The following is a 12500-nucleotide window of genomic DNA, read 5'->3' as shown; positions in this document are numbered from 1 at the left end:
GACTTTTATACTGACTTGGACAGTGCAAGGCCTTGTCAGAGTGATAGCCCTACTGTAAATATCTGGTACGGAGCAGTAGACATCTATAAATGCTGCAGGTTTCATGAGATGTTTCACGTTTCATGTTTCACAGAAAGTGCATGATTTTTGTAATAATGCATGACAACTGCATGAATATAGATTGGAAGATCGGCTTGACCTGTGCTATCACTGGTTAATGCATAATTATGGCAAACAGAGGAGTTCCTGATTGAGACGGTGCTCTGTTTTGGGCTGGTATTATCAGCCATTTAAAAGTCCCTGAGGATTCATGCTCTAGCTCATCAACTTGACGAGGTCTTCCCTCAATTGCTGTGAGACACCCCTCTTTAATACAAATCCACACCATTCTGCACACAGTGCATGTGCTCAGTCAAATGCAGGTATGCAACATCAAACCAGTCCAAGAGTACAAAGAAATGGAACAAATGATGATCCATCTTTTCTTTATGTCAAGCTCCCCTGTGCCAGACGCCTACCCTCTCTTTCTCTCTGCCTGTCTCCTGATAGGTACGACCCTGAATTCCTTGTGTGGAATCAAAATCAAGCCGAGCAGAGACTGACAAAGTAATCAAACATTTATTTTACACCCTCCTTCTCATACACACAGACTGTCATTCTCCCTCCCACTCCAGACTAGTGCTAGATGTAGGCACGTACTGTAGAAAGTGACCGACGTCCAGTAGATGGGAAGTGACTAGAGTATCAGTAGTAGTGCTAGATGTAGGCACGTACTGTAGAGTGACCAACGTCCAGTAGATGGGAAGTGACTAGAGTATCAGTAGTAGTGATTGTTGCTGTAATTCTGCACCGGTGAGATATAGAAAAACAAGCTTTGATTCTGTTGTTCTTACTTTCACCTCAGAAGATTCTCGTGGAATTTCCCCCTGTTTCAGAAGCCCCCTGTACAGATTTGAACAGGATTGAATGTGGGGCTACAGATCATTGATCTGGATGTTTTGGTTTTGGAGTCTTGACTTCCTTTGCTGAAAGTAAAGTAGCAGTCAGGGTACAGCGTTTGAGCTAGTGTGTTCAATATTTGCTTTCTTAGATTATATATCATCTTCACGATATTGCATATATATGTGTTTTGCTGTGAACGCTCATGGTAAATCAGTCTCTCCAAGGGATGGCAAAACAAAACGTCTACCGTTCTTTTGCGGCTAAAAGCATCACGTGTCTGTCTGTCATCGTCATTGTCATTATTTTGAGTCCATTTGTCATCCTTTCTATCCTGGCATGGTTATTTGTTTGTTTTTATTTTTTATTTGTTGTGCTTTGTATGAAGACTTTCTTTTTTTCTCCAGAGCACACCATAGAACTGCTTCAACAGATGACACACTATTCAGTAGATGCTATTGTTGAAGATGCCCACACAGTGTATTCATAAGGCAGTAGTACGCTGTTCTCACAGCATGGACATATTCCGCGTAAGCACCCATGGTCCTGTCCTGTTTATTAAGACATGCGGATCTGGACGTGTCCACTGTCCCCTGCAGCTCATTGGCCGTTGTCTCCAGCTCTGCTCCTTGTGGTCTGCCTCAGCTGTAGGCCCGGGTGGTGATTGAGTTGCACATCATATGACAAGGTGACATTTTGTGACCTTCGCTCCCAGCGGACAGCTTGGAGACGGCCCAAGAGAAGGCTCACGCATGCGTGCACCCTCGGTCTCTGGAGCGGCCAAACGTTTCACGACGCCATGACAAGGTCAGACAGGGGTCACTTCGCTCAGCCCCGCCAGGCTGTTTCTCCAATCAGATTTTAGACCATATTCATGACCCCCATAATTTGCTAATCTGTGCTATCACCCCCCCCCACACACACACACATGCACACACACACACACGTCACACATACACACAAACACACAAACACAGGGGCACACACACACACACACACACACTCACACACACAAACACACACACGCACACACATACACACACACACACACACACACACACACACACACACACACACACACACACACACACACACACACACACACACACACACACACACACACACACACACACTGTGTGCACAGCCAGAATGGAAGAAGTCTGACATCAAAGCATCATGACATTTTTATGCCCTCATCAAAATGTGTGAAGGGGCATTTGCAGTGACCTCTGTCCCCGTCTGGCAACTGAGGGGATAGCTTGTGGTGCATTGTGATGTCAATGGGTGGAAATGACCAACATGTAATAAATGGGTATCCTAAAGTGAGATCACACCACCACTGTGGCTTCTTCATCAGTGTTAAGGTTCATGTCACTTCAGTGTTAAGGTTCATGTCACACAGCATATTTGGTCCTTGTGCATTCATCGTGCCACCCACCATAGTGTATTGACTTAGAAACGTGCTGTTTGTCACTGTGTCAGCTATGCAACAAAGTTTGTCTACTCAATATACAGCAAAAGCCATATCACTGGCAAACTCGGTATGTTATTGTGTACATTTTGTTGCATGAGACTGTTGTATGCAAGTGGTTTTGCAGAACTAGTTTGTTGGCTGACAATAAACTTCAGCCAACCCTTGTGCGTAGTCAAAGGCCTATTTACATTAACACAACAACAGCACCATTCACTCAGGCATTCCAGTGATACAGTATGGACTCTGTATGTTGCTGCATGGGAGATATTTCAAGCGAAGATGCTGTGGACATTACGTTAGTGAGAGAGAGAGAGAGAGAGAGAGAGAGAGAGAGAGTGGGTGGGTGGGTGGGTGAGTTTCCAAATGAGGCCACTCAAATGACTCAGCTGTTCATATGGCTCTCACGTCTGGAAAAGCCCATTTGGCTCTAAGGGCTGTCATGACTCATCAAGTTAGAACTCTCGTCTCCTGCACGAGTCTCTGTGTTGTCTGGCTCTGCCTTTTGACTGCATTTACATTATTTACATGCACACACACACACACACACACACACTGTGCTGGACCGAGGTGGAGCTCTATCCATGCCATATACTCCTCAATAACCATGCCCAGCTGCCATGCATCCATCATGCATAAAGTATACCACTTTTTATTTGCATGGCTTTGTTTTGTTATTTCTCGGCCTAATATAGCAAAGCACTATGGGATCAGTGAGGCTAATCCTCTCAGCCAAAGTGCCCGCGTGGGTTTGGGCTGATGGCTTGGAGCAGTGAGAGAGAGAGAAAGAGAGAGACAGAGAGAGAGAGAGAGAGAGCATGAGAGTGAGTGCGAGAGATAGGGGGGTGGGCTACTGCATTGTGTTGCTAAATGCCGCTGGCTAGCGCGCTGACAAGATAGGTGCACCTGACTGAGCCAGCACAAAGGCAGAAACAAATACCCGTCAGAAACAAGGGAGCCAGCCAGCCGCCAAATGTTACATTACTTTCTGGTGAGTGGCTTCCCCAGCCTGCTCCGCCAGCCCCAAGTCATGCTTCCCCTGCACGCAGGAAAGAGCTCAGGGAGGAAGCAGCCAGTGATATGGGCAGGTTTTTTTCTGTGCTGGTAATATCAAGTATTTTGGAGTATGGTGCTGTTTTAGGGTGAGTGAGTGTGTGTGTGTATGTGTGTGTGTGTGTGTGTGTGTGGGGGGCACCAGAGATGGTAAGGTGTCAGAACAGCTTTGTGGTGCTAACGTCGTAGCCATCCACTGCCTCCCAGTTCACATCCTCTAGCAGATGCCCTATGATTGGCTGCTTGGGGTGAGGCGAACCTTCTCACAGCCAAATCTCTGCTCATCCCGGCCTCTTTCTCTCTCTCTCTCTCTCTATCTCTCTCTCTCTCTCTCTCTCTCTCGCCGTGGGAAGAGTATTGTGGCAAATCTGTCAGCGCAGGCGCCTGGATTATTCATGTGATGTGTGTTCATGTGCTCAACAAACTGTTTATGTCTGTCTTCTGCCTCCGAGTCGTCCGAGCAGTAGCACGATTTCAGCTCCGTGGTGCAGAAGGGAAGCGCTCGCGCTGCTTCAGTGGAGGCAGTTAATTGGTTTAATCGGGTCGTTAAAGACTTGGCTGGAGGAAGGCAGAAACACATCCCGGAAAGCAGGGGCCCTGGGCTGGAGTGGACAGCCTCTCAGTACGGTCCCACTGACAGCCATTCAGCCTGAGACAATGTGTTTGTGTGGGTGTGTGCACGTCTGTGTGTGTGTGTGTGCGTGTCTGTATGTGTTTGTGTGTGTGCGTGTGTGTGTGTGTGTGTGAAGACATGTCTTATTCATGGATAGGCTCTCACAGCCTGCATCAGAAGGAGAGAGAGAGTGATGAAGAGAGCAAAATGGACAGAATAAAAGAGAGTGAGATGGGGGGTGCTGTAGCTCAAGTGGCATTCACAGCACATTCGGGTCCAAGATCTGACCCAGATCATCATCCTGATCCAACCCCATGTCTCTCCCCCACTCACTCTCTTCACTGTCCTGTCTGATTAAAGGCACAGAGGCCCAACAGATATACTTAAAACAGATTTAGATGTCATGACCCAGATATTCCCCACCAAAAAAAAAGAATACTTAAAGATTCAGATCTGTAGATACCAAGTCATGTACTGTACGTTGGTTGTGAGTGAAATTGATGCTGTTGCTGAGACATAATTACTGAGCGTGACTGTAGCAGTGGCGTGTGTGTGGCTGCTGACATCCTCTGCGTGTACTGCTAATTAGTGAGTCCACACACACACACACACACACACACACACACACACACACACACACACACACACACTAATCAGTGGTGTAGCCGTGTGGCGAGCGGTGGGTAACACTTGCATGCATTTTTTAAATCGGTCATATACAAACTTGCACGCACTGCGCACATCATACTTAGCTAATTACAGATTCGCTTCAGAGAGTTGGAATAACCAGCCACAGCCACAGGTTCAGACTCAAATCTCTCATTAGAGAGGCCAAAGAGCTGCCATCTCTGAGCGTGAGTGTCAAGCCAACGAAATACACGACAGCCACGTCCAAGACATTTGGATAATGATGAGCTCAAAGGTGAAATGTATTGGTCTGATGGTTTATGTTGAGAGCTCTAATGAGGATAAATATGAGGCCGATAACTACAGAGCCGTAACTATAGAGCACAGTGTGGTGGGAAGATGCAAGTGCACATTTTCAACGCAGACAGCAGGGCGGGGCTGTTCAGTGGTATGAAGCAGACATGCCAGCAGTAGACAGCCAGCATTCATGGGTAATTACTCCTAATAAGGAATCAGAGAGAGAGAGAGACAGAGAGAGAGGGGGAGAGAGAGATGGGGGGAGGCTGGATGAAGGATGTCAACTGGGCATGCTCGGTGCAAAGACGTGGCGGCCTGCTCCTGTGCACTGTCCCGTGCTCTCTTAAGGTGAGTTGTAGTGGTCTCAGTGTTCCACTCCCCAAGCTTTTTATTCCCTGCGCGCACGTGCTGCTCACGTTTTCTCAACTCAACTCATATAGTGCGCTCTCTTTTTTTCTTTCTGATTCGCCTGATGTGTGTGCATGCGCGTGTGTGTGCGTGCGCAGGCATGTGTGCATGTGTGTGTGTGTCGTGTGCGTGCGTGCGTGTGTGTGTGTGTGTGCGTGCGTGCGTGCGTGTGTGTGTGTGTGTGTGTGTTTGGGTGTATATGTGTGGCCAGGACTGGTTATTTATCAGCCTTACTACAGTGGCCACATGGCAAGACGGAGCTGCTGCCCCTTCTCTGAGCTACTAGCAGCTGCTCTAACAGTGTACCGTCCCTGTCTGTGTGAGTTTTGTCGTCTGGGCTACCACTGGCACTTGTTTGTTTTCTCCCTGTGTGTACGGCTAGCGCGTGGCGATGGTGCCCCCCCCCCCCCTCCTCTATCTGCCCAGGGAGTGCTCCAGGCAATGACACCAGTTGTAGCGCTATCACTGGTACAGGCTGTCATTACTGGTAGAATGGGTTTTTACTTTTTTTTGTATAAATAGTCTGAAATTAAGCGTCTGTGTGTGTCTGGGAAAGAGGAGTTGATGCAGGAGGAGAGCGCTAGATCATGGCAAATGTTGACGTGCTTGTGCAGTGCACTAGCCTGTAGGAGTAGATCTCCATAGTGTGTGGATCATCTGTACGTTGTCATAGTTACTTCAGTAGTACTCAGTAGAACCCCTGTTATTTTCCTATAGCTGTAGCTGAACGAGCAGCACATGAACATACATGCACACACATGCAATCTTACATGTTCATGTCACTATGGAAATATTCATATCCATTAATGTATACATTATGTAGAGATACATACATATGAAAATAATCTGCACACACAGCATCAATAGCTTGTGATAAACTGTAAAGTCTTTGAAAACAAGCTCTTATACATTATGTAAAGCAGTCTTTCTATATTGGCCTGCTCTGCTAGCTTTATGCTGGGTGCTTATCCTGTCACATATAGCCCATAACCTCTCCGTCTCTCGCCCCCCCCCCTCTCTCTCTCCGCACTGCTCCACTCTCCAGGGAGTTTGGCTGGAGGGATCCAGAGCTGCCGGAGGTTATTCAGATGCTGCAGCACCAGTTCCCCTCGGTGCAGTCCAACGCCGCAGCCTACCTGCAGCACCTGTGCTTCGGAGACAACAAGATCAAGGCCGAGGTATCTCACTGACACGCTGATTGCACACTAGTTTATATTGATACTCTTTCTCTTCCCTCCTCCCTCGCTCTCTCTCTGCCTCACCCCCCTCTGTCTCTCTCTTTCTCTCTCTCTCTCTCTCACACACACACACACACACACACACACACACACACACACACACACACACACACACACACACTCACTCACTCTCTCTGCATTATAAATCCCCATACACACGCACACACACCAGGGCCAAGCGGGGCCAAGCGCGAGAGGAAGCCGCCGTGGTTTTGATTGATTCTGGCATGTTGGGTGGCACATCTGCTGGCTGTTGGCATCTTGTACGCGTTGGCATGTGCCAATGCTCAGTTCCTGCCAGCTCAATTCATCTCACTTCCTCTGCACCCCCTTTGCCACCAACACAGAGCTTTTGTCTGCCGTGCCACAGCCACAGGGCTTTATTACTACTCTGTTTGTGCATGTGTTGAGAGTTAGCAAAACCAATTTAGATGATGAGCATTTTGTGTGTTCATGTTTTTGTGTTTTGGTGCAGGCTGGTAGATGGTCTTTCATTGATCTAAGCTGCGTTCAAATTTGGCAAACAATGGCGAACGTTTGTGGTAAACATGTTTTCTTTGAACAGTTAAATTTGAACGATTCGGTGTTAACATTCAATGTAACGGTAATTGCATTACCTTCATCAAGCTCACGCCTAGTTCCACTGTATGTTTGTGAAGAACTACCTCCGCAGACTCGCAAACATTCGCCGAAAAACTCCAGGCAAACGGAAAACTGTTTGCAAACATTCGCCTATGTTTGTGAATTTGAACACACCTCTGCTGATAAAAACGTAAAAACACATTTCTCCATAGATAATATTAAACATGATGTTTTGTCCATGCTTGATCTCAGATCAGATGTCTTGCACCCATAAACTCAGTGTGTTATTGCTTGTTGCCCCCAAAACCCTAGATCCGCAGGCAGGGTGGGATCCAGCTCCTAGTGGACCTTCTGGACCACCGTATGACGGATGTGCACCGCGCCGCCTGCGGAGCCCTCAGGAACCTGGTCTATGGCAAAGCCAACGACGACAACAAGATCGCCCTGAAGAACTGCGGCGGCATCCCAGCCCTGGTACGACTCCTGCGCAAGACCACCGACGTGGAGATCAGGGAGCTGCTCACAGGTTTGTGCCCCCTCCCCACCATCACCACCACCAGACACTGCAGGACAGCAGACCAGAACCCACTGCCCAGCACTCTCAGAATCTCAGCAGAACAGGGCAGTGTTCTAGAGAATGTGTGAGAGAGAGAGACAGAGAGAGGGAGAGAGAGACAGAGAGAGAGAGAGATAGAGACAGAGAGAGAGGGGGGGAGAGAGAGAGAGCTTTAAACAATCTAACAGAGAGCACGATTCTGGAGACGAGGAGGAGCAATCTACTGGATTTGATTGGATTAGAATTGTATTGCACCTTTAACTGAAACCAGAGCACAGTGACACAGTGACAACACACAGTTTCAGACAGAAAGAGAACATACTGTTTGAATACCAGAAACCAATTCTCAGTCCATCATGTTCCACATTCAGCCCACTAAATTCAGCCCATTCAATGTCAATATCAGAATTGCTAGACCAGTGTGCTGTCAAGGGTAGGTGTATATTTGAAGCCTATTTACGATGATTTACAACCATAATCAACCATGTTTATAGAGCTCCAACCGACCTGTGAGCCTGAATGAAGCAAGCACTCAGCTGGCTCTGCCCTGCTGTATTTAGCTCAAAATGTGTGCACTAGAGACACAATTTCATCTTGTGTTTCAATTCCAGTCTAAAGTCATAGAGGGTGATTTCAAATTGGTAACTTTTAAGTGTTGACTTGTTGTTCTTTTAAGTGTTAAGGATGTATTTGGAAAATGAATAGCAACTTTGACGCAACAAAGCAATTAATTGCGTGACTGCATAGCCTATTCGCGATATAACTGCACTCTTTTAGGACTTGCTATTCATTGCGGTGGCATTGCTATTTTCAGATACAAGCAACTGTCATAACAAAATGCAATAAGAGATGGAGACAATCACACGTTGACACTGATGACTCACTGAAGGCCCTGAAGGTGGAGGTCGCTCTTAACGTAATGCTTTACTGAGATAGAATGTTCTGCTTGTTCCAGTCCAGTTTTGAGCATATGCGGACAGCCTATAACCTGACTCCGCCAGATGGATTGCTTCGCATTTGCTTAGCATATCCATTTGGGAACTTCCCGTTGGAGAACGTTTGGGAAGGGGCGAAAATACTGGTTAGCTGATTGGATAAATCATCTGTCTATCACCACCTATGTTGGTGATAGACGTTCCAAATCAACCAATCAGATAAACGAAGCGTCCTTCTGATGGCACCTTTTAACATACAAGTTAGGTAAGTAGCTAACGTTAACGTTTTTAAACTTACTATTTGTATATGACATGAACCTCATCAACGACAATCCCTACCAAGTTTTCATGGTAGGCTACACGTCTGAAGAAAGCATATTCCTTCTCGTTAAGTAACTAAGATTCAGTGCTACCAAACACTATCTTGAATTGGCCGTGGAGGATGTCTGTGTCCTTCATTCCTCCCAGCTACATTGCAGAGACTCCTAGCTTCCTAGCTTCCCCAGGAATACTCAGATATTCGGATAAAACTTCAGCGATAGCTATGCTCATCTCATCCGTGGAAGTCGTCCTGTTGTTTAGATTGAACAGTAGCTTCTCGTTGGGTCACACCTAAACCTCAAAACCAACGCTGATTGGACGTTTGTTTGGTGAACTGCTCCAAATTTTCTCTATCGGAGAGATGCCAGACTGATCTGCGAGTGAAAATCTGAAGCTCGCAAGATCAGGATGGTCTCACGAGGCTAGACAGCCTATACATAACAGAGAAAGTTATCTATGTTCACTAATAAAACGAAACAGCTTTAGAAGCAAAATGTTTACATATTTCTGTTTATGGATATCCTGAAAGCCAAATGTGGGGAAAAAGCATTCATGCATCCCCAGCTTCAGCACCTCTATCCACGTTACATATTCCAGAACAGCTGCAAAGGATGTTGGAAGATCAGGTTCAGCCGTGTATGAGAGGATTGGTTCTATTAAAAGCATCATCAGTAAAATGGTGATAATTTGGTGACCTATATTAAGTGTGCGTTTGCTCTGTTTCAGTTCTATATAACTGATTGATTGATTCTCATATGTGAAGTCTATTGTCAGAAAACATCCCAATATGAGTCATTGGGCCTGTACGAAATGGGAAAAAATGCTGCCTTTTAAGATATCTAACAGGCATGTCCGAATCAAAAATGCTGCCTTTTAAGATACCTTCGTTTTGCCAAATTTTGAAGGTACTGTAGCATAAATGTATCCTTCATGCTGCCTTCAATGTCCAAAATTCTATTTTATTGTGAGCAATCGAATGTTACGTTATTCTTCTTTCTGGTATCCTGACAACAGCGTTCTGTGTTGCTATCTTGCTAGGCTGTCCAAAACAAAGTTCGTAGCCGGTACCTTGATGCCTGCTACGGCAAGTGACTCGGTAGAGAGCTGAAGACAGCGAGGCAGCAGACAGCTGCCCTCCATTTCGTACAGACCCAGTAAGCTATTAGTTCAACCCACTAACTCCATGTAGCCTACCTTTTGACCTAAACTAATGCTTAATTGGTTGGTTATAGCCTACAGGCCATTTCCCCTTTATTTCCTGTCTTTTAATATTTCATTTCCTGGATGAGAATGTATCCTGGTTCATTCTACACAGACTGAGGAGCAAATTAAAATGAAGTGAAACAGTGTGTATGATGATGCTGTTTTGTCTGTTTTGGACAAGCCTAATAAATGGTGCTTGTTCGTAGAAATAAATAGTCATATAATAGCAGCTTCAAAACACTTGTTTACTAGCCTAGAAATCTAGACGCACCCTAGCGGTGGCAAATTAATTTGCTCAACCTGTACGTCTAGTATCAAACCATAGGGATTTCTATTGGCTAACACTGTGGATGTTATTCAATCACAGCTCTATTTTGTTAGAGAGTCTTAAAGCGGGCTTAACAGGGATAACGACAGTCCTGCGACTGTGAACAACAAGGAAGGTGGCTATGGCGATTAAGAGCGGTTGTTTGAATCGGCGTTGGCGTCAACTTTGGAGGAGTTGGACTTGTGCTTTTCTTTCAAAGTTGAGCAACACAATGCACTTAAGTCATTCCTTTCTAAGAAGGATGTATTTGCCGTTTTGCCGACCGGATACGGATATGGTCGTAGCGCTGGCCTATTGCATGCCTAGGCAGTTTGAAAGACAATTCTCTGCCGCCCTTGGATTAAGCGAGGTGAATGGTTCGATTCCAGACTATACATTTCAATGATATAGGATGGCCCGCCAGGCTACTTGTTTACAGCAGCGCTGAGGGAAAGGCATCCAGTCAGAGGATACGGTCACCCTCGTCTGAGCACTGTAAAAGAAATATATGATTTTTTTATATGATTTATATGATTTATTTGTGAAATTTTCAATATACAAATATGAGAACAGAAGTCCTCTCAAATATGGAGAGAAAGAGGTACAGGAATTAATTTTGCAGAGTGATAGTGCCCTATTAACAAAGGTGATATAAAATGTATGTGAGATGTGAAATGTGAGAAATGCATCAAGCATAGCAGTAGTGCAGCTGGGTCAGTCTTGGACAATTCAACTAATGTTCATGTTACGGTCACACAGTTACTGTGACATGTCGGGGAAGCCGTGGCCTACTGCTTAGCGCTTCGGACTTGTAGCTGGAGGGTTGCCGGTTCGAACCCCGTAGGCACGGCTGAAGTGCCCTTGAGCAAGGCACCTAACCCCTCACTGCTGTTGTTGCAGGCAGCTCACTGCGCCGGGATTAGTGTGTGCTTCACCTCACTGTGTGCTGAGTGTGTTTCACTAATTCGCCGATTGGGATAAATGCAAAGACCTAATTTCCTTCACGGGATCAAAAGAGTATATATACTTATACTTATGTTATTCTCGGGCAGAATTATTGAAAATTGAAAATGAGTTAACAGCGAACCTACCTGCTGTACCCACATTTTTAGAATAATATATTTGATATGATATATTATATCATACAATACAAACTGTAATTACTTCTATTATATGTAAAACATTGAAACAGCACTAAAACATAAATAAGATATAGAATTACTTTACAATTCTGCCTTAACAGTTCATATGTATGTATAAAAAGGGTCAAATGTTGTTTTCTATGCTTAGAGGTTGTTGTTTGGAGATTGTTGCTAGGGCTGTCAAGGTTGTCTCAATCATTGCCATTCTGTAGAATTACAAAGGCATTCTATGGTCTATGGACGTAACCAGAGCCATGGCTCTGGACGAAACCCCTCCATCAACTCTTTCATAGATTTGAAAGATTCCATCCTTTGCTAGCCGGAGCTGAGATTCTTTAATACAGTGTCAGTATTGAGTTTTCCCCCCTCCTTTGGTATAGGTATTTTTGCAGGTGCATTGTCCCTTCCACGTAGGCCTCCTCTTTGTGTAGTATGCCCTTTTCTTTTCTGTTGAATGTCAGACCTTGGTTGGCTTGAATTTGTTTGCTGTGCATGACTGAGCATGTGTGGTGCAGTGGGACCAGAGAATAGCCCCAGTAGTGCCAACTGTCTGCCATGGAGAAGCTTCAGTCAGTAAACATTACCTGTTGTCAGGTGTGTTCTATAAGAAAGTTTCCGTCTGTCTAATATTATCCACTTTTGTCACATTCTGAATTTATAATGTACACTCATAAACACACTGGATCTTGCGCTGTGGGAAAGCGGGCTTTGTTGATATCACACTGTTTAAATGTGCAGTTGTCTTTGATTTCTGTCCCAGCGGAATGAATGCAATTGACTCTGGTTAATACGGTATGTGTGCTGTGTA

The 12500-nt window shown here is 45.4% G+C and overlaps 1 protein-coding gene across 1 annotated transcript in view; it reads left to right on the top strand.

Moving 5' to 3' along the window:
• ctnnd2b (catenin (cadherin-associated protein), delta 2b) overlaps positions 1 to 12500 on the top strand; it is a 78415-nt gene that overhangs the window by 53205 nt on the left and 12710 nt on the right. Inside the window, exons 10-12 of the mRNA XM_048249489.1 lie at positions 550 to 606; positions 6454 to 6586; positions 7541 to 7754. Coding sequence (XP_048105446.1) covers positions 550 to 606; positions 6454 to 6586; positions 7541 to 7754 — 404 coding nt within the window. The remainder of the gene's footprint in view (positions 1 to 549; positions 607 to 6453; positions 6587 to 7540; positions 7755 to 12500) is intronic.

The sequence above is a fragment of the Alosa alosa genome, chromosome 1 (assembly GCF_017589495.1).
Source record: "Alosa alosa isolate M-15738 ecotype Scorff River chromosome 1, AALO_Geno_1.1, whole genome shotgun sequence".
NCBI lineage: Eukaryota > Metazoa > Chordata > Actinopteri > Clupeiformes > Clupeidae > Alosa > Alosa alosa.
This window is presented reverse-complemented; position numbering and strand designations above follow the sequence as displayed.